This window comes from Loxodonta africana, chromosome 6 (assembly GCF_030014295.1).
Source record: "Loxodonta africana isolate mLoxAfr1 chromosome 6, mLoxAfr1.hap2, whole genome shotgun sequence".
Taxonomy (NCBI): domain Eukaryota; kingdom Metazoa; phylum Chordata; class Mammalia; order Proboscidea; family Elephantidae; genus Loxodonta; species Loxodonta africana.
The window spans coordinates 50,600,177-50,627,513 of record NC_087347.1 but is presented as its reverse complement, the minus strand read 5'-3'; the positions used below and the strand labels follow the sequence as shown (position 1 = coordinate 50,627,513).

General features: G+C 36.8%; 1 protein-coding gene across 1 annotated transcript in view; it reads right to left on the bottom strand.

The window, feature by feature from the left end:
- The window catches only part of DNAH7 (dynein axonemal heavy chain 7), a 262,133-nt gene that overhangs the window by 59,983 nt on the left and 174,813 nt on the right, over positions 1-27,337 (bottom strand). Inside the window, exons 48-54 of the mRNA XM_023542658.2 lie at positions 25,909-26,063; positions 22,450-22,640; positions 16,091-16,224; positions 15,027-15,362; positions 9,464-9,590; positions 6,982-7,176; positions 1,375-1,467 (exon numbers count right to left, since the gene is read on the bottom strand). Coding sequence (XP_023398426.2) covers positions 1,375-1,467; positions 6,982-7,176; positions 9,464-9,590; positions 15,027-15,362; positions 16,091-16,224; positions 22,450-22,640; positions 25,909-26,063 — 1,231 coding nt within the window. The remainder of the gene's footprint in view (positions 1-1,374; positions 1,468-6,981; positions 7,177-9,463; positions 9,591-15,026; positions 15,363-16,090; positions 16,225-22,449; positions 22,641-25,908; positions 26,064-27,337) is intronic.

Sequence of the window (27,337 nt, the reverse complement as noted above, 5' to 3'; positions counted from 1 at the left end):
ACTGAGAAGCCCACTCCTCATGTGTGTTGTTTGTTTTATGGGTCTGTCTAATCTGTGCGTGAAAAGTGGGCTTCAGGAATCGTTTCAGTTCTGAGTTCACAGAGTGTCTGGGGCCACAGTCTCGGGGGTTATTTTTTCCTACTGGTGATTTAACGAGCATCTTTTACATTTCTCCAAACTAGAGCCGTAGAGAGCCTGGCATACGTGGATTCTTAGTACTGGGTAAAACTAGTTCTGAGGGGAGAGGCGTAAAAAAAGAAGGGGGCAGAAGAAAAATTGTGCTGACAAATAAAATATACTGTAGCTAGAGATCAATCAATTGCTGATTTTCCCAGTGGATATACAGGTTGTAGTCATGACTTACAGATGGCAAAGATATGAAATATACATAGTACTAGTCCAGTAGGCACTACGCCTACTGTGGTCAGCCCCGGCTCAGATCATACTGTCAAGTTAAGTAAGAACTACACGTGTTCACTGTACAGATCATGGCTTACAGAGGAAGACATGCCTCGACCTCATATTATCACTGATGTCTGTAAACAAAATAAAATATTGCTCTCATCATCTAAGTTCTGCTTTTTTGTGTTAAGATGGGGGTATTGTCTTGTAGATCTTAATCATTCTAAGTGTGAATACAGTACGTTCTGAAATAATTATGTACAACTTTTAATTGAGTAGCAATGATGGACAATTAGAATATTTTCCCAACTATTTTTTCCAGTGTACCTAATGCCTACATTTTTTCACAGTATCTGGATATCTCTGGCTATATAAGTCAATAATCTTAGGTGAACAGTTTTTTGTTTTTTGTAGAATATAATACAAATGAGTATTGAAACTTGCTGACACAACAGATTGGTCGATTCATTGCTCATATAATGTATTACTTAAAGAGGCTAAAAGTGACAGCATTACTATTTTCCTTTGTAGTCAATAACAGTGAGCTTCTTAAAAACAAGATTCTACTTGCTTTCCAAAGGCTCACAAAATACTAGATATAAGGATAGCAATAGGAGTCCAGAGATTGTAATGTATCAGCCTGATATTGACTAATTTCACCTAAGCAGTAAGAATAAAAATGAGACTACAACATGTAAAGGAAGTAGATTGTAAGAAACTGGAGGAAGCATAAAATTTTAAAAGGAATCATAAAACTATAAAATATAATCTGTTACCTTCCAATTCAATATGGTTTTAATAAATATACAGTTTTGAAAAGCTTTTTGAAAAATGGCTACATTAGAAGGAAGTAGGGTCCTTTGCCAGGCTCCTCCACCTCCCACATGATTGCATAAGTAAATACACCTTTGGCTGGACTGTGCAGAGAAGAGGGCTTGCAATCACCGAGCTGCTTTCAAAGTCCACATTTACCTTGTCTGGCCTCAAGCAACGAATGATAAGCATCCTTTGAAACTCATTTGCTTTCTCTTCCCAAATATCAGGGAAAATCTCATGGTGTGGTTCCTGAAATTACATTAGATATAGTTCAATGTATCTTGAAGATTATTTCTAAAGAGAATGTATGCAGCAAAACATACACCAATTCAATAGTTTCTACATGTACAATTCAGTGACATTGGTTCCGTTCTTACCCTCCATTTCTGACTTGTTCCTCCCTCACTAATACAAATTTATTGTCCCCTAAGGTTCCTATCTAATCTTCTGAGTTGCTGTTGTCAATTAGATTCCATACGAATAGACCTTAAAAGAGCATAATACTCAAGGGAGACACTCTTTACTAGTTAAGTTAAACTGGTATTCATTTTCTGCTGCTATTCACAGCTGTTTTCAGTGCCCAATTTTTTCAGAAGTAGATCACCAGGTCCTTCTTCCTAATCTTTCTTAGTCTGGAAGCACAGCAGAAACCTGTCCAACATAGGTGACTCTGCTGGTATTTGAAATACTGGTGGCATACAGCTATGAGCACCTCAGGTTGGAAGGCACTCAAAATATGACTGGGAAAGAGCTGCCTCCTCAAAGTAGAGTCGACCTTAATGATGCTGAGGGAATAAAGCTTTTGGGACCTTCATGTGCTGATGTGGCATGACTCAAAATGAGAAGAAACAGCTATAAACATCCATTAATAACTAGAACATGGAATTATGAAACATGAATCTAGGAAAATTGGAAGTTGTCAAAAATGAAACGGAATGCATGAAGATCTATATCCTAGGCATTAGTGAGCTGAAATACACTGATACTGGCCATTTTGAATCAGACAATTATATGGCCTACTATGCTGAGGTTAACAAATTGAAGAGAAACGAGTGTTGCATTCATCCTCAAAAAGAACATTTCAAGATGAATCCTGAAGTACAATACTGTCAGTGATAGGACAATATCCATACACCTACAAGGAAGGCCAGTTAATACAACTATTATTCAAATTTATGCACCAACCACTAATGCCAAAGATAAAGAAACTGAAGATATTTACCATCTTCCATAGTCTGAAACTGATCAAACATGCAATCGAGATGCACTGATAATTACTGTTTATTGGAATGTGAAAGAAGAGAACAAAGAAGAAGGGTCGGTAGTTGGCAACTACCGCCTTTGGTGACAGAAATGATGCCAGAGATAGCAGGGTAGAATTTGGCAAGACCAATGACTTCTTTCTTGATAATAAGTCTTTCAACAACATAAACAGTGACTATACACATACAGACCTCGCCAGATGGAACATACAGGAAACAAGTCAACTATATCTGTGGAAAGAGATGATGGAGAAGCTCAATATCATCAGTCAGAATAAGGCCAGGGGCTGAATGCAGAACAGATCAATTGCTAGTATGCAAGTTCAAGTTGAAGCTGAGGAAAATTAGAACACGTCCATGAGAGCCCAAATACATAAGACTTTGAATATATCCCACCTGAATTTAGAGACTATTTCAAGAATAGATTTGATGCATTGAACATTAATGACCAGATGAGTTGTGGGATGATATCAAAGACATCATACATGAAGAACCCAAAACCAAACCCAACCCGTTGCCGTCGAGTCAGGTCTGACTCATAGCGACCCTATAGGACAGAGTAGAACTGCCCCATAGAGTTTCCAAGGAGCACCTGGTGGATTTGAACTGCCAACCTTTTGGCTAGCAGCCGTAGCACTTAACCACTACGCCACCAGGGTTTCCATACATGAAGAAAGCAAACTGAAAAAACCAAACCTGTTGACGTTGAGTTGATTCTGACTCATAATGACCCTATAGGACAGAGTAGAACAGCCCTACAGGGTTTCCAAGGAGTGCCTGGTGGATTCAAACTGCTGACCTTTTGGTTAGCAGCCAAACTCTTAACCACTATGCCACCAGGGTTTCCGAAGAAAGCAAAAGGTCATAAAAAAGACAGAGAAGAAAGACAACACCAAAATGGATGTCAGAAGAGACTCTGAAATTTGCTCTTGAACTTAGAGTAGCTAAAGCAAACGGAAGAAATCATAGTAAAAGAGCTGAACAGAAGACTGCAAAGGGCAGCTTAAGAAAACAAAGTATTATAACAAAATGCACAAAGACCTAGAGTTAGAAAACCAAAGAGAGAATGTGCTCAGCATTTCTCAAGCTGAAAGAACTAAAGAAAAAAATTCAAGCCTCGAGTTGGGCAAGATACTGAATGACGTAGCAAGCATCAAAAGAAGGCGGAAGGAATACAGAGTCACTGTACCAAAAAGAATCAGTCAACGTCCAACCATTTCAGCAGGTAGCATATGATCAAGAACCAGTGGTATTGAGGAAGAAGTCCCAGTTGCACTGAAGGCTTTGGTGAAAAACAACGCTCCAGGAATTGATGGAATACCAACTGAGATGTTTTAACAAACAGATGCAGTGCTGGTGGTGCTCACTTGTCTATGTCAAGAAATTTGGAAGACAACTACCTGGCCAACGAACTGGAAGAAATACATATTTGTGACCATTTCCAAGAAAGATGATCCAACAGAATGCGGAAATTTTTGAACAATATTATTAATATCACACACAAGTAAAATTTTGCTGAAGATAATTCAAAAGCAGTTGCAGTAGTACATTGACAAGAAACTGCCAGAAATTCAAGCTTGATTCAGAAGGGGACACGGAACAAGGGATATCAATGCTGATGTCAGATGGATCCTGGCTGAAAGCAGGGAATGCTGAAAAGATGTTTACCTGTGTTTTACTGACTATGCAAAGGCATTCAACTGTGTGGATCATAACAAAGTGTGGATATCATTGTGAAGAATGGGAATTCCAGAACACTTATGAGGAACCTGTGCATAGACCAAGAGGCAGTTGTTTGAACGGAACAAGGGGATACTGCATGGTTTAAAGTCAGGAAAGGTGTGCATCAAGGTTGTATCCTTTCACCATATTTATTCAATCTGTATGCTGAGCAAATAATCTGAGAAACTAGACTATATTAAGAAGAATGGGGGGTCAGGATTGGAGAAAGACTCATTAACAACCTGGAACATGCAGATGACACAACTTTGTTTGCTAAAGTGAAGAGGACTTGAAGCACTAACTGACAAAGTTCAGTGACCTCAGCCTTCAGTATGGATTATACCTCAACACAAAGAAAACAAAAATCCTCACAACTGGACCAATAAGCAACATCATGATAAATGGAGAAAAGATTGAAGTTGTCAAGGATTTCATTTTACTTGGATCCACAATCAGCATCCATGGGGGCAGCAGTCAAGACATGAAAACGACATATTGCATTGGGCAAATCTGCTGTAAAAGATCTCTTTAAAGTGTTAAAAGGCAAAGATATCACTTTGAGGACTAAGGTGTACCTTATCCAAGCCATGGTATTTTCAATCGCCTTATATACATTTTTTTTTTTTTTTTTATGAAAGCTGGGTAATGAACAAGGAAGAACAAAGAAGAATTGACGCCTTTGAAGTATGGTGCTGGTGAAGAATATTGATTATACCATGGACTACCAAAAGAATGAACAAATCTATCTTGGAAAAAGTACAGCCAGAATACTCCTTAGAAGCAAGGATGGTGAAACTTCATCTTGCATACTTTGTAAATGTTTCAGGAAGGACCACTGTCTGGAAAAGAACATCATGCTTGGTAAGGTAGAGGGTCAGCAAAAGAGAGGAAGACCTTCAATGAGGTAAATCGACACAGTGGCTGCAATGATGTGCTCATCCATAGCAATGATTGTGAGGATGGTGGAGGACCCAGCAATGCTTCCTTCTGTTGTACATAGGGTCGTTATCAGGCAGCACTGACTTTGGACACCTAACAACAACAACAACATTGTTTGGTTTTAAGAAGACCTCAGGGGATATTTTTGGTTTAAGGTTTAAAGATTATTCAGGGTACTAGCTTCAAGGGGTTCATCCAGCCTCCATGGCTCCAAGATATCTGGAGTCCATGAGAATTTGAAATTGTGTTCTACATTTTCACCCTTTTGAACAGGATTTTTCTGCAGAGTCTTTGATAAAAATGTTCATTAATGGTAGCCAGGCACTATCCAGTTCTTTTGGTCTCATGGCAAAGGAGGCAGCTGTTCATGGAGACAATTAGCCACATTGTCCATTTCCTCCTCCTATTCCTGACTCTCCTTCTTCCTCTGTTGCTCTAGGTGAGTAGAGAAAAATTGTTGTGGCTGGATGGCCATTTGCAAACTTTTAAGACCTCTGGCACTACAAAATGACCTAGGAGGTAGAACAGAAGTACTAAACACATGATTAAGGCCAATTAACTTGGATGTCCCATGAAACCATGACCCTAAACCTCCAAACCAAGGAACAATCCCATGAGATATTTGGTTGTACCTAAGGGAAGCAGCTTCTAGTTGCTGTCAAGTCAATTCTGACTCATAGGGTCACTTGAGTCAGAATCAACTTGACAACAATAGGTTTGGTTTTGGAGCCCTGGTGGCACAATGGTTATAAGCATTCAGCTGCTAACCAAAAGGTTGGCAGTTTGAATCCACCAGCCACTCCTTGGAAACCCTGTAGGGCAGTTCTACTCAGTCCTATAGGGTCACTGTGAATAAGAATCAACTGAGGGACAGTGGGTAGGATAAAAAGCAGCCTCAGCTGCTACTTTTTTTTTGCTGTAAATATATCTGTCACATAACTTTTGCCAATTCGACTCTTTTTCAGGTGTACAATTTATTATGGACAGCATTTACAATAATCAGCTGTGGAACCATACTGTTAATCAATGCAATTTTTCCATCAAGAGAGGAGAAAGAAACGAATAAAAAAAATTAACTAGAATTTGGGAATGTATTAGCCTCATGCTAAAGAAAAATTGAGGGATGACAACAGTTGCTATATATTCCAGATGTGAAACTGTATCGTAGTATGTGTCAATACTCTATTTTTACACAAATAACACTCGCCTTATACGTTTGTTTGCTGGCCACATCCTCCCCCCTCGAGGTATTTTCATAAGTGTGCTATGCTAATTTTTTTTCCAGCAACATGTGGAAGATGATTGGCATGGTGGCACTTGTGAGGGTGCCTTGCAGGGGGGGACACAGCTGGCAAACAAATGCAGAAGGTGGGCATTAAAAATATGGTAATATTATTCTCCAGTCAGCAAGATAGAGTCTTAAGAACATTATTTTATAAATACTAACTTTTCTTTCTCCTCAAATGATGAAAACATTTATTAGCTTATATCTTGCATTCATAAAATGTAAACAATTGTGTTTTGTAAATGTTAACTCATCTGCTGTTAAGATTCCCAAAATCTAAACTGATAATAAAAACTGGGCAGGAAATTCAACAATAATATTTTTAAGAACTATGCAGCTTTTTTGCATCTCCACACATTTCAAGGAGTTTGAACGGAAGTTCAAATAGAACAGCTGATTTAGAAGGTAGGGAAAATATAAATTAAAACTTCTATTTTAACGTCTTGCCACTTGTTTAAAACTTATTTAAATCTTGGTTTTATTAAGCATAAATTGATTTAATATTATTTTCTCTATGTGAAAGCTTTGAAATAAGAAAGAGGACTAAAAGCATACCAAGCTATCGTATACTTTTTTCCATCCGTCCTTCAGGTGCAAAAACTCCCGACGAATAGTTTTGAAGGCAGGCAAATCATCTAGTCGGCATATTTCATCCCAAGATTTTTGAGGAAGCCATGTACAAGGGTTGGCATGAGGATTATCCAGTCCAATGCCACCAGTTAGCAGAAATCTCCACTCAGTTGTATTAACCTTTGGAAAACAATGCAGCAAGATGAATCAGAAACTAGGAAGGGAAAGTCATCCATCTGTCATGTTTTCAATTATTTTCCATAAAGCATAATGAGGTAGTGATATAAAGCTTTTATAAGAAATGCAAGAAAAAGACATTCAGGCAGCTAACAGATACATGAGGAAATGCTCACGATCATTAGCCATTAGAGAAATACAAATCAAAACTACAATGAGCTTCCACCTCACTCCAACAAGGCTGGCATTAATCCAAAAAACACAAAATAATAAATGTTAGAGAGGTTGTGGAGAGACTGGAACGCTTATACACTGCTGATGGGGATGTGAAATGGTATAACCACTTTGAAAATTGATTTGGTGCTTCCTTAAAAAACTAGAAATAGAACTACCATATAATCCAGCAATCCCACTCCTTGGAATATATCCTAGAGAAATAAGAGCCTTTACACAACCAGATATATGCACACCCATGTTCACTGCAGCACTGTTCACAATAGCAAAAAGCTGGAAGCAACCAAGGTGCCCATCAACGAATGAATGGATAAATAAACTATGGTATATTCACACAATGGAATACTACACATCAATAAAGAAAAATGACAAATCCGTGAAACATTTCATAACATGGAGGTATCTGGAAGGCTTTAAGCTGAGTGAAATTAGTCAGTTTCAAAAGGACAAATATTGTATGAGACAACTATTATAAGAACTCGAGAAATAGCTTAAACAGAGAAGAAAATATTATTTGATAGTTATGAGAGTAGGGAGGGAGGGAGGGAGGTGTGGAGGGAGGGAGGGAGGGAGGGAGAAGGATTTTCACTACATAGTAGATAAGAACTATTTTAGGTGAAGGGAAAGACAACACACAATACAGGAGAGGTCAGTACAACTGGACTAAACCAAAAGCAAAGAAGTTTCCTGAATAAACTGAAAGCTTCGAAGGCCAGCATACCAGGAGCGGTGGTTTGGGACCACAGTTTCAGGGGACATCTAGGTCAATTGGCATAACAAAATCTATCAAGAAAACATTTTGCAACCCACTTTGGAGAGTGGCTTGTGTGGTCTTAAACGCTAGCAAGTGGCCATCTAAGATCCATCAATTGGTCTCAACCCACCTGGAGCAAAGGAGAATGAAGAACACCAAAGACATAAGGGAATTATGAGCCCAGACAACAGAAAGGGCCACATAAACCAGAGACTACAGCAGCCTGAGTTGAGAAGAACTAGATGGTGCCCAGCTACAACCAATGACTGCTCTGACAGGGAACACAACAGAGAGCCCCTGAGGAAGAAGGAGGGCAGTGGGATGCAGACCTCATATTCTGGTAAAAAGACCAGACTTAATGGCCTGACTGAGACTAAAAGGACCCCGAAGGTCATGGTCCCCAGACCTTCTGTTAGCCCAAGACAGGAACCATTCCCAAAGCCAACTCTTCAGACAGGGATTGGACTGGACTATGGGATAGAAAATGATACTGGTGAGGAGTGAGCTTCTTGGACCAAGTAGACACATGAGACTATGTGGGCAGCTCCTGTCTGGAGGGGAGATGAGAGGGCAGATGGGGTCAGAAACTGGCTGAATGGACATGAAAATAGAGGGTGGAGAGAAGGAGTGTGCTGTCTCATTAGGCGGAGGGCAGCTAGGAGTATAGAGCAAGGTGTACATAAATTCTTGTATGAGAGAATGACTTGATTTGTAAACTTTCACTTAAAGCACAATTTAAAAAAAAAAAATGAAAGAATAAAGCCTTTACGACTTCAGAATTCAACCAATACATCACCATAAAAAAAAAAAAATCACCATATGAAGTCAATAATTCTTAGGTACATAGTATAAAAAACAGTGAATTTGCATAATACCTCTCCTTTCTTTAAAAATTTTGCTATATTTTTTATGAATAGATTTTAAAAGATAGCAAAGATGTATAAAAGATATTGTTAAGTCCAGACGGTTAGATGTGACTAACTTGTACAAGTTCTTAAAAATATTTCCATTTACACTATTGATACAAATACATCAATACATTTAGTAGGTTTATATGCACACTTGTATGAAACTCTAATAGAAGCTGATTTATTTTAAACTAAAACATAAAAGTTTAAGTAATAGTAGCATAATGAACTCTGTGCTTAACTAATTTTTCACCTCCGTGAAATCCAAAGGCTAGTTGTGATGTTTTGTCTTAAGGATAATAATTTAACTACTTACAACCCATGTAAATTGGTAAATTAATAAATCATTGTCAGTATTATGATTTTTCCTCCTACAAAGGAAAACAGTACTGACCGCATGGTCATGTATCAGCAGGTTTACAGTTAGACAAAAGGAAAACAGCAGCTTATCCTTTTCAAAGAGTGACCGGCAGACATTAACATAGAGAGAGTAAGTAAAGTGATCCTTGAGGATTTGAAGCCTAGGGGTAAACAGAAAAGAAAAATAAATAAAAACGCACGATACTTTTAAGAAAACCTATAATAACCATTTAGATATATGTTCTTCTAATAAATTTTGTGGTCAATTACCCTCCAATCAAGGATGCTCCTTAACAGAGTGCAGCAATTTAAGAGCTATACAACATAGAAACACTTCGACAGAATTGCATTTTACTGCTGACCAATTTTTTTAAAAAACTTAATTTCCTTTTGGGGAAAAGTCAGTTTATATTAATCTGTTGCACTAAAATGTTTGTGAACTATTTTTAACAATTAAGCATTTCTTGGGGGTAAAATGTTTTCCATAGGTACTAAATAATGTTTTATATTATGTATCACTTATAAAAAAAGTTTTTTTAGTTAAGTAAAAAAAAATTTACTTAAGAAGACTAAAATTAATAGCTCCTTTATTAAATTAATATCAAGTTAGTACTGTGCTATACTTTTCATAAATCCATAAAAGCTGAAGAAATCACAAAATTTGAGGAACTACATTTTTAGCTACCACACAGACAAAACAGGGAAAGATAAATGATCACAGTATTTCTACCTAATACTGCTAATGTGTGTGACCTGTATTCATGGTAATTTTTAACCAACAAATATAACATATATAAGCATTTTTACTTTTTTTTTTATCTCATAAAGGAAATACTTTATCACAGAAATCAAACTTTAAAAATATTTTTACTACATAGTTTGTAATAGTTACAATAGAAATAAACCATTGGCTGAAAACATTTTTAGAGAGCTAATGACTGACATTAGAATTAACGGCCCAAACTTTCTAAGCAGGTTAATTTATCTGAAGGGAAAGAAACAGCATAGTTTGATTACAAATGAGCAAATCATATTGGCGTGTCTCAATATATCTACGGAAGAAAAAAAAATCTACCAGTACAATCAGATATTGGCTATTTAAAGGCTGATTTCTTAGACCGTGGATCATCCTAGCTCTATTTTTTCCCCATTTTTCCTAACTTTCCTATTTCCTTACCTGACTATTTTATTCTCTTCCAGCATTCCCATAGAGGGAATGACAACAGACTGATGTATCTTATTTCTAGTTGGGAATTCTGAAAAAGGATTTGATACAGAAGGCCTTGAAACTAGTTGCTAAAATATAGTTGAATTCTTTGCAGATTTAAAATACTCATATGATTCCTGTTTCCTCTGTTATGCTAATAGCTAGTTTTTCATGCATGGCATTTAATTTGTTTCACACTAACTGTACAATTAGCACAGGGTGACTCATATTTGTTCTTTCTAGAGTAAAATAAAAGTTTCTGTGCTTTAAGGCAAATCTCTTGTAGATAATAAGCTTGGAGGGAAAATTATAAGGGTCAATCATATTAGAAATTCAAGTTCAATCCCATTAGTGATAAAAATGCAGATTAAAATATAATACTTTAATAATCTATTACAGTGAAAAAGAAGATGAACATTATCATCTTTAATGCTGGCAAGTGATACAGTCTATGAGGTCATTCTGGTTCCGCCCATGAAGCTGTATATTTGAATAAATTTCCAGGAGAAAAATTTATATCAGGAGTCTGAAAGAAGTGGACACTTTTTGTCCTAATCCTGGGCTCTACCCTAAGGAAATAATCAACAGGATTTTTATATTTATTGTAGCATTATTTATGATAGCAAAAGCTACAGACTACTTACAGGTCTTACAATGAGGAAATTATGATGCATTCACAGTATGGTATATTGTGTGGTGGTGGTAGTTACTAAAAATTATGTTTCAGAAGGGTATGTAATTAAATGGGAAAATGATCCCGATATAAGCTAGAGGAAAATGAGACAAAACTCTGTGTGTTTGTGGATGTGTATATTTACACGTATGTACATATAGATTTCAGTTTGGTCCTTGTAACAAAGTTGTATCCTAGTTAGATTTTTGCTTATGTATTTATTTGCTATTACTATTTATTTATTTTGCTACAGTAAGTCTTCATGCAGTAAAAAATTTTATGACTAATCCATGATATAAATTATTATGGTTATTTCATAGTATACCTGTTGTAATATATGTTTGGTATCATACTTACACAGCTGTAATTATTATAAATAATAACCATCAGAAGATCAACAGAACTTAAGTATATTTACTTCTTTGAGTAAAAGGAAATAAGAGAGAATTTTCCCGATATTAAGGCTATAAAACAATTTGGTAGGCTGGTGTTAATAGTCACATATTTTCTACTTTTGGTATAATTATAGCCCAAGCAGTTGTCTGATGTTTATCAGTGACTGGCAAATAAACAAAGGATTCCTATGGGAACTCATTCTTGCTTTAATTTCTGATTTGGAAGTTAGCTTACTTAATTGAAAAACTCTTATTATACTAAAATAGACTGGCTAAAAGATACTCTCTTGGTATAGCTTCTTTGGAACACTATTTGGCAGGATTTACTAAAACATAATACTTGCATAGCTTATAACCACTGATTCCATTCCTGGATATATACCCACCAGAAATTTGTACAAGTATCTTCGCCAAAAATCATATACAAGAATGTTCAAGGCAGCAAGGGAAAATGAAGAAAACCAATGACACAAAGGAAAGATTAGTTCAAAAGACTAATGAACTACAACTACCACAGCCTCCACCACACTGAGTCCAGCACAACTAGATGGTGCCCAGCTACCACCACCAACTGCTCTGACATGGATCACAACAGAGGGTCCTGGACACAGCTGGAGAAAAATGTAGAACAAAATGCTAACTCACAAAACAAAACAAACAGACTTACTAGTCTGACAGAGACTGGAGAAACCCTGAGAGCACAGCCCCTGGACACACGTTTAACTCAGTACGAAAGTCAATCCTGAGGTTCACCCTTCAGCCAAAGATTAGACAGGCCCCTAAAACAAAACAAAATTAAATGGGCATACCAGCCCTGGGGCAAGGATGAGAAGGCAGGAGGGGACAGAAAAGGTGGTAATGGGGAATCCAAGGTCGAGAAAGGGGGAGTGTTGACATGTCCTGGGGTTGGCAACCAATGTCACAAAACAATATTTAATTGTTTAATGGGAAACTAATTTGCTCTGTAAACCTTCATCCCAAGCACAATTAAAAAAAAAAGGAAAAAAAAATGTTGAAGGGAGCATGGTTCACAATAACCTCAAACTGGAAACAACCCAAATGTTCTGAATAGTAGAATAGATAAGTAGTTTGTGGAATATTTACACAGTAGAATACCATTCAAAAACAAGAGTGAACAAACTACTGTACTATACACAATACGAATGAATTTCACAAACATAATGTTGAGTGGAGGAAGCTGGGCAGAAAAGTACATCCTGCGTGATTCCAGGTACATCAAGCTCTAAAACAGGCAAAACAAATATACGGTGGTATAAGTCGGGACAGTGGCCACCCTGAGGTGGGGGTGGGGAAAGTTTAGTGACTAGGAGCTGAAATGAGTGGGTCCTTCTGAGCCGATGATAATGTTCTAAGTCCTGATCTGGGTGCTAGTTATGCAGATGTATTCATTTAGGGGCTAGCAATCCACTGAGCAAATAATACTGGTTTCTGCACATTTCTGTATATTAATACTTCAATAAAAATTTAAAAATAAATTTTCTGCATTTAGTCTTTGGTTTCAAAATTATACCTTCTTGGATCACTTTAGTCACTTTAATCATAAACAATGATTTGAATTATTTCTAAATTAAAGGATTTTATTAAAAAGGAAATGCCGTATTTTATTTAAATTGCATACAAATCTCACATCTGGGTTAAAAAGGATTTGATTTTCTTTACATTGTGAGGGACAGTTACGAAGAAAAAGATGCCATGTATACGAACGAGTCCTAGTTTGAAATAACAAGAGATAATAAAGGGCCAGTAATTATTTTAAAGACAGAAAACTGTTCTAAATTTTTAATCTTATAAGAAAATATGCCTTTAAGTGGCACAGCCCAGCAATTTTCTTCTCCAGACTGCAGCAAATACCTTGACTTTAAACTAGTTAAAATGATAACATTCTGGTGGTGATTGTTTTAACTAAGGTGAAAATTAAGACCCTTAGTGAAAAGAAGAAATTCATTTACTATGTGGCTACAATGTGATTAGCACTGTGCTAAATGCTAGGAATAGTAAAAAATAAAAATAAATCCTTGCCCTCAGGGAATTCAAAATCCAGTGTGAAAACCAGACATGCATGTTCACTAAACTAACCTATGATGCAAATGCCTAGAAACTTCTAAGAAAGGTCACTTAAAATTCTGTTTTCTTTATTTCAGTAATCCTCGCTAAACTTGAAAATTTCAGAAGCTAGGAGAAATACAGAAAACTACCTAAACATTTGTAAATATCATAATATAGAAAAGAACTTTAAACTCTCTCATTAAGCAATTTTTCCCCTAGAGGTACCTGTCTCCTTCCCTCCATTCCTCCCTCTGTTTCTCCTGGGTGGGGATCTGAAAAATTGTCAAGCCAAAAGCTTCAGCGCTATACCTTTATTAGTCTCATATCACGAGCTTGGAAAATAATGAATGACACTAACAAAAAATTTGCTCAGTCTAAGAATGTTTACAATTTCAGGCCTCTAGGTAAAAAAAAAAAAGTGAAAGGACTCAATTCAGATTCCAGTAAGATTAGCACTCTGGATTTCTAAAAAAATAATTCTTAATGAGAGTGATAAGTACTAAATCGAGTTTCGCCTATACCTATGAACAGTCAAAAACCTGAAGTGCCTAGCTTTATATTTATCAATAAGGTTATAAAGGGCAAAGGCTGCAATTAATTACTTTCTTTGTTCAAAAAATAATTTCATGTTAGACCCTACTAAAAATGTTTTAATACCAAACTAAGAAAACTATCTCACTGATCAAAAATCAAATGAAATTTTATTCTCTGATAGACTTGCTATTACATATGACCCTAATTCCATTACTTGTTTGTTATAGCCAACTGTAAAATAGAGTGTTTCATGTAAGTAGTGATAACACAAAAGAGAAGCTCTGATTACCACAAAAACAATCACGCCAGTTTTTTATTCCTGTGACTTGACAAATAAATTGTATGTATATGTATGTATCAAAATGTGAATTTGTAACTTTTGGAATGCAGGCATGTAGAGGGTGAGGCTCATATCTTCTGGTGGTATTAACTCCTCTTTCCACACTTTCAATCATCAGTACATTTTACAAATGATCAACTATAAATATTTAGTTTTTCTAGAATTACACAATAGCCTTATCTCTGTAAACAATTCCCTGGCAGACTAAATTTGGAGACATCTGTTCAGTTTCTAACCTAATTTATTTCTGGAACAATGATTAATCAAGTTCATTTTAGCTAAATGGCTGCGATGCCTAAACCATTCTGAAACAACAATGAAATTTGCCAATTACTCCTGATTGTCATGCATTAATTAGTAATTAGTATTTCTTTTACGTACCTTTTTGCTAAAATTTCTGATTTCTCTGAATTTTCAATAGACAGGATGAAAAGGTTAATAAACCAGGTGAGTGAGTACTGGTACATCGGCTCAATGTTAGCCAAATCAGCAATAGAAAAAAACAGGATGGTGGAATGGATGGAGATGGGACGATAGCCCATGCGGGTGGCATCAATCTTTTTTTCTGTCACTTCGGCTACTGCCTGCTTTTGAGAAATCTCATCAGCCAAAGCCTTGGAGGAAGATAATATCTTAATAGCAGTTTCATCTTCCAATATATTGCCTTCTGAAGATGAAAGAACTTCTAAAATCTTGTCTTCTATTTCTTTTAACTGCCTGAAATAAAATACAATTTTCTCAGAGGCAAAAGAAGTCATTGAAAACCACTTTACATATACGTTCCTTTATAAGAGCCTGTAATCTAAAGAAACGCATCACTTCGTGACAAATATCCATAATGATGATGTTGTATAATTAATTTCTTATCTTGAAAAATGTCACAAAGACCATCCTTTCTGCTCCAGTTCTCCTCTTAATGATCATTTACGTGGTAACTGGAGAGAAATATGATAAGCCAATCTATTCTGCCATCAAGTATCTCATCCCAGAGTGAACAAAAAGTATCACTCCATTTATTTTCTGAAATTTTGCCTTCCTTATAGAGCTTTACCCTTTCTGCCTATGATATAGCTATTATGGACAGGAAGTGGGATGCCACATTCTCATCCATACCCTGTTCCAGTGAAAACAGGTGATCTTAGTTACATACGGAACACTAAAGCTTCTGTGCTAACACTTTGTTGAACAGTTGTAAATATATTGCCTTGACTTTGGCTGGCCTTTTAGTTCTTGCAGAACCTAAGAATTCACATGTGAGAGTATGCACTGTAATACAGTTTCCTTCATTAACGCAGAGGCACTGTAATGCCTAACACTGTCCTCTTAAATCTCCCCATTCAGCGTACCTATTAAATCTACCAAAACAGATCTTTAAAGTGTACTCTAATTCATTCTAAGTATTCGTGAAACAGGGAAGAACAATTCTGTTTTATAACATTGAAAACCTTTTGTTTTCTGCTCCTTGTAATATCAAAGCTTGCTTTTCTTCTTCAAGGTCTGGTCTTTCTCGTGCCACCACAATTCCCAGAAGCTGATCTTGCATTCCCTCGGAAGTTATCATAAAGTTCAATAGTGTTACCTACACGTGAAAAAATACAAAAATTGCATTGTTATTTCCATTGAAAAAGTCGCTGCTTATAGGCTTAATTAGCATATATATATGAAAAGGAGAACTTAAGTTGTACGGACTATGATTAAACATATGGGGCACTGGTGGTTCAGTGGTAGAATTCTCGCCTTCAGTGTGGGAGACCAGGGTTCAGCTTCCAGACAATGCGCCTCACGCGCAGCCCTTACCTGTCTGTCAGTGGAAGTTTGCGTGTTGCTATGATGCTGAACAGATCCCAGTGGAGATTCCAAACTAAGACAAGGAAGAAAGGCCTGGCGATCCACTTCCAAAAAAGTCAGCCAATGAAAACCCCATGGATCATAAAGGTCCAGTCCTGTTGCACACAGGTTGCCAGGAGCTGGAGCCAACTTAACGGCAGCTAACAACAACATGATTACATATATAGGCTGGCACGATTATTGGATTGAAAACCCACAGCCTATGGGACAATTCTACTCTGTCAGTGTCACCATGGGTCAGAGTCCACTCAATGGCAAAACAAAGTTTCTCATAGACTGAAATGTAATACTTTAAAAGGTTTTGTTTGGTGATTAATTTATTCTCATTTCAAACCACTCAAATTTCTGACAACTCTTTAAAACCAGAATTGATTAGAATCATATTGGAAGGTGTCCTTCATATTGGCTGGATTAACTGATTTACATTTTAAGAATTCTAGTTCGTCAAAAGTAATTTTAGGAAGTGAGATAGGAGAGACAGGAACCCCCTGTAATTACTTGTCATGAGTAAAGTGCTTTTACTATTTAATAATCAGCCACTACTGTGAAGCAAGGAATTTACATTTCAATGATGCTATCTGCTAACACCTGCTTCATCCGGGTATCTACTGGCTTTGCAAGCAGGTTGCTCTCTGTGGTTTACATTTTAAAATTCTCTATCTCCTGGTAAACATGTTTAGGTCTCTTTTTAAAAAGCAAACAACAAACAAATAATTCCCTTGCTCCCACAATTCCTTCAAGCTGTGGAACTACCTCTCTTTGTGCCTTCATAACTATACTTATTGAAAAGTTTATATATAATTTCTTGCTCCACCTCATTTCATTATTCAACCCCCTACAATCTGCCCCTATTTGCACCTCCCCATACACCACTAAACCACACGAACTTTCTTGCTCTGGTCAGCACTGAACCTACCAGCCAATAAACACTTACTTGACCTTGACTGAATTTCAAACCCTTTCTTTCCTCAAGTTGTCTCCTCTGTTTAGTTTGTGACACCACTCTCTCCATTTTCCTATGACATCTCTGCTAATGCTTCTTAATCTATTTTGCTCTGCCCTCAGGTCTTGCTAAGGTCTGCACCTATGTCTTGAGCATCATTTCCCTAATAGTTTCCTAACAGTTAACACCCCTTCCTACTACTTCCTCATTGCAGATTCCCATATACACCTGGCTGTGACATGCCTCCATACACTTCAGATTTTGGCTGTGCTGGGATGTTCTTCCTCTTGTCATCTATCAGATCAAATCCTATTCATCTTTCACTGTGCAGATTCCGTGTCACCTCCTCTTGGACACCAATTCTGTAAATGTGCTACCCCCACCCTCCTCCAGTGTCTTCCTGTAACTCTTCATAGTAGCCCTAACTCCTTCAGAGCACACCCCACTGTATGTAATCATGAGTCTACTTCTCTCTTTCTTAGACTGGTGTAAATAACTTTAGCACAGGGATCGCCTCTTATTTGACTTCATGGCTCTAGTGCCTGGCACCAAGTAGATGCTCCCTACAAACGTATTAGATGAACAACCAGAATGTCAATGTTCCCTCTTCATGGAGTTGTTTTCTGCTATTTCTACTTCCTTTAATGATTATTCCACAAGGCATTTCATAGAAAAGAATACCAACTATGAATCAGGCTCTGTGCTACGAAGAAGAATAAGATACTGTCTGGCTCCTGCCCTTAAGGAATTTTAATCTCTCGTTGGGGAAACAGAAGTACATACAACTCTGATATGGTAAATATAGGCTGCTATAGGAGCTCAGATAAGGGGCACCTAGCCCAGGCCACAAGGTCAAGGAGGGCGTCCCAAAGAGCACCTGAGCTAACTTCAAAGGTAATTATCAAGTAGTCAAGAAAAGGGAGGCAACATCCTAGGCCAGATGTTCTTGCCTTCGCTGCATATTAGAATCACCTTTGGGGTTTAACACTTAAGTATCCCTGGTAGTGCAGTGGTTAAGCATTTGGCTGCTAGCCAATAGGTTGGCAGTCCAAATCCACCAGCTGCTCCTTTGAAACCCTATAGGGCAGTTCTACTCTGTCCTATAGGGTCACTATGAGTCGGAATCAACTCAGTGGCAATGAGTTCGTTTGTTTGTTTCGGTGGCATTTAAAAACCATTGGTACCTGCATCCTATCCCAAGAGAACCTGATGTAAGTGGTCTGGAGTGGGACCTGGGCACTGGGATTTTGAAACACTACAGGCGTGATTCTAATGGGTAGTCAGGGATGAGAATGATTGCTCCAGGCAAGGAAACAGCCTAGCTAGGCAAAGGGAAGAAGCAAGAGAAGACGAAGCACATTTGGGGGAATAAAATATAGGCAGCTCACTATTCCAGCACTGGAAACGATGTGGGCAGATACCAAGGTGGATTCTTCATAGCCTATGGATAGTTGAACATTTTCTTTCATGCATATCTGAGAGGTCAGAGCTTGAAATCAGCAGTGTTAGTAGAAATGCCAGGGTCTCACCCTTGAAAATATTACAAAAAGTTCAACAGCTACCACAAACCATCAGAGGAGTCTCAGTGTTTGATCCAATTTTCATCCTTTCCCTCTTGAAGGGAAATTACTGAATAGGAAGCACTTTTCTAAACCCCTGTAAGACCAAACTCCATACATTACTGACAATTTGGTCTAAAAGTTTTTTTGTGTATTTTATATCACAATTTTGATAGTTTGGAGCACCTAAAAGGATGCCATTTTGGTATACACTAATCTGATTTTTTTTTAAATTAGAACTTTAGAAACAAGAGATCTAGGAGAGAAGAAACAAACAACCCAACTGGCGAACTACTCGTATGTTACAATTAACCCCGACATAACACACAAAATTTAGTAGGATTACTGACATTACACAAGTGTCGCTATTGTTTCTGCTACTTATTCTTCCCAAGGTTCTGCTAGTCTAGGAAGCACCTTGTGTGGATTAGGGCCAACGCTAGAACTCAAGGCCAGATTTCATTTTACTCGCCACCACCTTTGAGTTATGTACAAACTGCACAATCATAGAAGTGCCCCCTACTTTTCCTCCTAAGGATGACCAATATTTAATATTTCCCTAGTCATGGGAAGGTTGAAAAAAAAAGGCAGGATCAATTTTTTTTCATTTGGTGGTTATACCTAGTTTGTAAATTGTTTGCATTGACAAAGCTCAATAGTTTTCCATTCTTCCAATTTGAAAATTGAAACCCTAGTGGCGTAGTGGTTAAGAGCTACGGTTGTTAACCAAAAAGTCAGCAGTTCAAATCTACCAGATGCTCCTTGGAAACTCTATGGGGCAGTTCTACTCTCTCCTATACAGTCGCTATTGAGTCAGAACTGACTCAATGGCAACAGGTTTGGTTTGGTTTTGGTTTTAAACTGAAAATAGGTAACACTGTTTCTAATACTGCTGTTTTCTCTATATACTTGTCTTTTTATTCATGAATTTCTAGTCTTGGCTGCTGGGTAGGGAACCTGTTTTCCCACCTTTTTTTGTAAGAGAATAGCTCCTCTCCAGGAACACAGTAATTTTGTTTTTGTAAGAAAAATTCCTACTTGAGGTCAGGAAGTCTGAATGACTTCTTGCAGAATCCTTACGAAGTACTCCCTTCTCCTGGCCAAACCTGGGTACCTTCTCTGTGGTGAGTCTCCTCTGGTTTAAACTTTTCCCCCTCACTTTCCCCATGGGGGGCCTTGAATGCCACTAAGTGTAGATTACATGGGCACAATCATAAATATCAATGAGATAATAACAATATTTGAAATGGAGCAATTTAAAAAACTCAATAAATTTGTTATTTAGCTCTCTACTACTTTGGCATTTAGTTATGGAAAAACTATAATTAAAGCTATCAAGAGATTTCCCTGTTGGTATGAGAAACCAAGTGCACTGGTTACATTTACTTTAATCCAAAAATCACAGGCACAGAGTTGGCAAAATGCATGTTTTATAGCTTTTACCTCATTGTACTCAGATACAAGGAGGTATTCATACATATTCCATTACTGTTGGCTGTTTCAAAATTAACACTTGCAAACCCAGCCATTTGTTCACAACACTTAAAATCCTAAAAATACGGTTTCATAATATTTTCATTTAGACTCAAATGGATTATAGCACCATGCTACCATCCTTGGGCGCCTTTGAAAACAAAAGGTACATAAAAAAAATCCTAAAAATAGCATCAAGAGGAAGTAGTTTAATTTGTAAATGAAAGCAAGTAACTGCCTCACTATGTTTTCTAATCCCTGTTTAATCAATTCCAGCAATTAAAAACAACGAAGCAATATGACACTCAAGGGATCTTAAGGATTTCTATACTGAATCGTAGATCAGTTTTCTCCCAGAGTTTTACAATTTCTACTGTAACCAGTTATTACTGAACTAAGAAATGTTTATGTATGATATTGTCACATATTTTACTGAAAAGTAAAAAAGGTTTTTGTGTCATTTATTTAAAAATATTTGGGAGGGAACCAATATTTGTCATTCTTGGTTCTTGGTTCATTCTCACTTTTATTTAAAACTTAACAAAACTAATAGTTAACACTATGTGCTGAGCCTTATTCTAAGCATTTTTGCATAGATTAATTTATTTAATCCTCACATCACCCTATGAGATAGAGACTTTTGTTATTTCCATTGTACATATGAAGGACTTGAGGCACAGAGAAGTTGAGTAACATGCCCAAAGTCACACAACTGGGAGTGGTAGCACTGGGATTCAAACTGAGGCAGTATGGCTTCTAAGTCCAAGCTCTTTACTACTACTGGATACTGCCTCTCCGAATAGTTGTAAAGATAATAGATAATGGGGAATTTTACACGTTTAGATAATATATCATATTTTAACTGATTAAAAACATTGGCCAAGAATTCCACATTTTAACATTCTGCTTTTAAGACTAAACTGAAGGGTCACCCCAACTCCCCTTGTCTACCTGGTATTTTCTGAATGTCCTGTCTAAAATGTGTCCCCAACTCTGAGCTCCCAGGGCACCCTGTAGCACTTCTATGGCTTCCTAGTCATACAATATGGTCACTGCCCACACATTATTTAAAATGTAAACCTCCTGAGAGCAGGGATGCTGTTTTATTCATCTTAGAAGGAATTAATTATGCCACTGTAGTCCTTCCTCTGCTTCTTTGCAGAAAGATATGCCTGTTAATTTCCAACAAAGGAGCACATCTGAACTTGCTGGATGAATCTTGCCTCTATTTGTAAACTTCAAAATCTGTGTCAATAGTTCTTAATTGCCTCTATTTGTAAACTTCAAAATCTGTGTCAATAGTTCTTAACGTCCTCTCCCAGTTGCTCCTCTAAATTAAACCAGCCCTTACTTACTCAGTCATTCACACACTCACTCCACAAATATTTACATAGTGCCAACCCAGAGCTAAGAACTCGGAACAAAAAACAGAACAAGGCATAGTCCCTACACCTCCAGAAGCCTTTGTTGCTGATAAAACTCTCAAGTCATTTTAGTCATTGACTAAAACTTGAAACTAACTTTACTCTTTAAAGGAATTTTTAGTCTTTTGAAAGAACCAACAGGTTTTTTGTTTTTTTTTTTTGAGTAATTATATAAAATCAGATAGCAGCAACCTGATTCTGAGAAAGAAGACTGGAGTCCTGTTCTTGAATTCCAATTCTAATAATTAGCATATTATCATTTATTACAAAGAAAGAATGTGAACATATGTCATCTATTTTTAATGAAAATCTAAGAATAATATCAATTGTAGAAATTAGCTTTGATAGTCTTTTTCACAGCATACTGAGGGCTTCTTTATTACTTGCAAGCGCACACAAAAACAACATTTGGAAATTATTACAGCAATTTTAGGAAATGTCACAAAACGGCAAAATCCATTTTTCTTAGAAAGACCTGTTCTTCTTATGGGTCAGGAGGAAAATATAGTCATTAATTTTAAGATGTGACTAAAGAAACATCTGTTTCAGATACTGGCCTTTACTGATGTTTCAGGAAGATAATGAGGATTTCTTAGCTTGGTAGTGATGTAGAAGCGGAAGTCTGGTGCATACTCAATTGTAGAGTCCCCAAGTCGGATACATACACTCCCACCTTGCTTAAAGGTCTGCTTTAGTAGAAGAGGCTCCAGAATAGGATCGAGCTCTTCTCCGATATTTTCTAGCAACACTGGAGTAAAATCAGAAAAGGATTCCGTGTTATTTTAAATATTGACTATAAATGTTCAACCCTCTAAGTTCTTTCAGCCTTCTGGATTGATTCAATGTTATTCCTACTTGCCTATAAAATTATTTCTGTCTTCTAAGCATAAAGAAGGAGTCCCTAAGTGATGCAAATAGTTAACACACTTGGCTGCTAATCGAAAGGTTGGAAGTTCGAGTCTGAAGAAACGTTTGATGATCTACCTCCAAAAAATCAGCTATTGAAAAGGTCTACTCTGACACACACTGGGTCACTATAAACCAGAGTTGACTGGATGGCAACTGGTACTACTGGTAAGCATAGAGGAAATTGTTCCACAAAAATAACTGCATGTCTGTGGGAAGGACTTAACTGGTGGATCTACCAGATTATCCTCTCTGCTCTATACCCCTTGGCCATAGTCCTGCAGGGCGCTCCACCACCTGATCAAGGCTGGGATCTCACCGCGTGTGATGGAAGTGAAAGTCTATCCTTTGGAGACTCCACAGAAAACTCATTGCTGGTTGTAGTTATTTAAATGTCTACTTTTTACAATAATACAATTTTTAAATTATAAAAGTAAAACATGCTTATTGTAGGATATCTGTAAAATGTAGGAAAGTATAAAGAACAAATTGAAAACACTATTTCTAATCATATTATCTTAATCTTTCTCTCCCTCCCCTGAATATTTTACATACATGAATCATACTGTATATAGGTTAGGGGAACAATGACACAAAAATGACACATGGTATGATAATTATTTATTGAATAAATTATATTTTTCTGTTCAGTATTTTTATTCATCTTTTTCAACACACAGTTGAGATCAAACACATATATAATTTTACATCCTAATTATTTTGCTTTATGTTATAGCATAAATGTTCCCCACTGTTATTAAAAATTCTCATAAACATAGCCTTACCCATTGTTGTCAAGTTGATGCCAACAGAGTAGAACTGCCACATAGGGTTTCCAAGACTGTAATTTTTATGGAAGCAGATTGCCACATCTTTCTCCCAAAAAGTGGCTGGGGGTTCTAACTGCCAACCTTTTGGTTGGCAGCCGAGTGTTTAACCACCGCACCACCAGGGCTCCTTAAACATCTTTTAATGACTGCATAATGGTTCATCATTATAATGTTCCCTCACTTATTTATATAACTAGTGCTTTATTATCAGATATTTGGATTGTTCCCTGTTCTCAATATTATAAATAGCACAGCTTACCAAACTTTTGTTTCAGAATATTTTCTATTCTAAAAGAGGAATCCCTGTATCAAAGAGCAATGACATTGTTAAGGCTTTCTACACATTTGCCTAATTAAAGTCTCACATTCTAGTGTTTAGGGTGTTATCATAGCCCAGCTTGAATGTGGCATTTTGTAGAGTCCATCGGGAGACTGTGTGTGTAATTGTAATGAGAAGGGAGGGGCTCAGGGCATCGGAATAACTAGGGTTTGGATCTCTACTGCAATGAAAGTACAGGCAGATGCTGGTCCTTCCCATAGGCTACTCCTGTCCAAAGGAATTCCTTAAATTGTCTTTTTTTCTTTTCTTTTCTACTTGATTTATCTTAACTTAATATTTTGGCAGACATGTCAGTACATTTAGATGCACCTCATTCATTTTTAGGGCGGCCTATATAATTCCATTCTGGAGCCCTGGTGGTATAGTGGTTAAGAACTTGGCTGTTAACCAAAAGGTTGGCAGTTTGAGTCCAACAGCTACTCCTTGGAAATCCTATGGGGCAGTTCTACTCTGTCCTATAGGGTCACTATGAGTTGGAATCAACTCGACGGCAATGGATTTGTATTTCTTTTTTTTTGTATATCACCATACTGTGCTCTATGATCACCAGTTGAATGAATGAAATACTGTGTGTCCATCTGTGCATCTGTGTCCATACATACACAAAAAATTTTGTAGACTTAGAGATTTTTCTTCATTTCATGCTTACCCAAAGAGAACCTAAAATTACAATTAATATTTTAAAGACTTGTTATTAATATTCACAAATAAACTATCTGTAAGTCTACCTGGTATATTATGATTCTTCCATGTGGCACTATATCTAATAAAAAAAAATAGCAACTGAGATTTGCTGAACTTGTCCTTGGGCTAAATATGTTGCAGTTTTATAAGTGTTTATATTTATTTGATGAAATAAATAGCAAAAAAATAAGGTTACATGAACTTAAAATGTTACTAATAACCCCAATTTATTCAAATTATAAATTTAGTTTTTTGTTTTGACAAATGTGACATCTGCCCAGGAGCTTTATTGAAAAAATCTCTGCCATGTTTCTTATCTCTCCACTGTGAATGCAAATAGCAGCCATGTAACATCTCTACTCACTTCTCTGCCATTTTTGTAGGATCAGTCGAGAGAGGAATAATAGATAATTGGACTGATGTTGTGTTAACATACTTTTGACATGTCAAGAGGCCCTTTTAATTGCAAAAGTGGAGTTAAAATTAGAGCTAAAGAATGGTAAACAATAGACAAAAGTTAAAACAGCTAAATTAGAGGAAGCATCACAAATGAGTCTTAAGGCAGAGAAAATGTCCTAACCTTTTGGAAATACAATCTCTAAAATTCTCATTTGGTTGTCAATAAATAATTGAAGCAATTAAGAACTCGCTGTTATAGATTGAACTGTGGCCCCTAAAAAGAGATGTTGAATCTTAACCTCCTGATACCTGTGAATGTGACCTGATTTGGAAAATAGGGTCTCTGAAGATGTTATCAGCTAACACGTGAACCCTAATCCAATCTGAGTGGTATCCTCATAAAAAAGGAGAGAGAGACACAGAGGGAAGATGGCCATGTGATAACAGAGGCCAAGACTGAATCTGCAAGCAAATAAGGCCGAGGATTATATGGAACAGATTCTCCCTAAAAGCCTCAGAAGATTTCAACATGGCTGACACCCTGATTTCAGACTCATAGCATCCTAAACTGTGAAGTAATAAATTTCTGTCCTTAGAACCCACCCAGAGTCCTGGTGGCGCAGTGGTTAAGAGTTCTGCTGCTAACCAAAAGGTCAGCAGTTTGAATACACCAGCCACTCATAAACCATCCAATTTATCGTACTTTGTTACAGCGGCCCTAGGAAACGAATATACTCAAGATTTAAAATAAATCTGACACAGGTATCTTTTACAAGAAGAAGCAACCTACACGTTTTGGGTTAATTTGTGACCTCTGGGCATTTCTGTAAAGTGTACTTGTTTACTCAGCTACATACCAGGAGTACCAAACTGAATACAGTTTTCCAAAGTCCTGGCATAGTCAGGATCATTTAATTTAATTACATGAAGACTGTTGGTTTTTTCCATGTTCTTGACCCATTTATTAGCCTGACCTTGAGGATCTATCATCAGAGGCCACCTTCTTGCATTCCTGAAATAGAAAAGAAAGATGACATTGGTCAAGTCATAATTTGTCTTGACTCTTTTTTCTATTTATCATGTGTTACTTCTTTACAGTTGATCCTTTCTAGTATTTTTTTTTTAGTATTCATTTTTCAATTTGTTATGAAAAATTATGTTCTTGAAACAGATATTTTACATTGATCAGGTTACAGTAATGGCAACTACCAAACCATCTGGAAAACAAGTTGTTTTTTTTTTTTTTTAACTCCTTCTGGAAAATCAAAACGCTCTAAATGTTAAATTACACTTTTGCAAATATTTGCAGCTCTTGCTAATTAAGTCAAGATGGCAACCATTAAGAGGACTGGATTGGAAATCAGGGAACTCTAGGTCTACACTAGACACTGCCATTAACTAATCATGTGGGCTTAGGCAAGTCACTTCACTTCCTCAGTTGTACATGTTGTCATCTGTAGAATAGAGAAAGGACTGAAATAGCACAACGCTTTGACATCTAGACCATAAAATACATAACAGGTAAAAAACATAATTTTATATCATCTAACCGTCATGACAGCCATGTACATTTAAGTGTTAAGACAACTGTTGGCCCAAACTTTATTTCAAACACTTGTATATTTAAAACCATATGTGTAGTTCATTACATATTTGCCTATGTGATTATGAACTTCTTGTGGACAGGAATATATTATCTGAAGGTTGGGGGTTTAGCACTATGGGAGAGCTCATACTTAATTGCTTTTTTCTCACTCACATATCCTCTTTATAAAAACGGAGCAGTGTCCCATGAACTCCTTTTATTTCTCAGGGTGCTCAATTCACTGCTGTGGGATGGGGTCACAGAAGAATTAACTAGCATTTGCCATCATCATATGGTAGCCAAGCCTTATAGCTTTCTGCCTGTGTGAAATGTAATTAGCATTAATGTTACATTTTTTTCTTTTTTCTTAGAAGTATTGTAAACCATAATTCTGGCCAACTTCCTAAATGCATGCAAAGCATCAGAGATGAGCAGGAGGAAAAAATAAAAGGTAACTGGGGCTATATATATATATATATATATATATTTTAAGTGGAGATGGAATGATATCATATATCCAATTCAATCTCACTATAATATAAACTTCAATGTCATTGGATAATCAGTCCCCTCAAATGAAAGGGGCAGATCCAAACAGCATAGTGAAGATTTTCAAAATTGAACTGACATTGGAAACATCACTCACAGAGGTTAAGACAGAAATTGGGGTCTGAACCTGAGTTGTCTGACTGTTTAAAAAA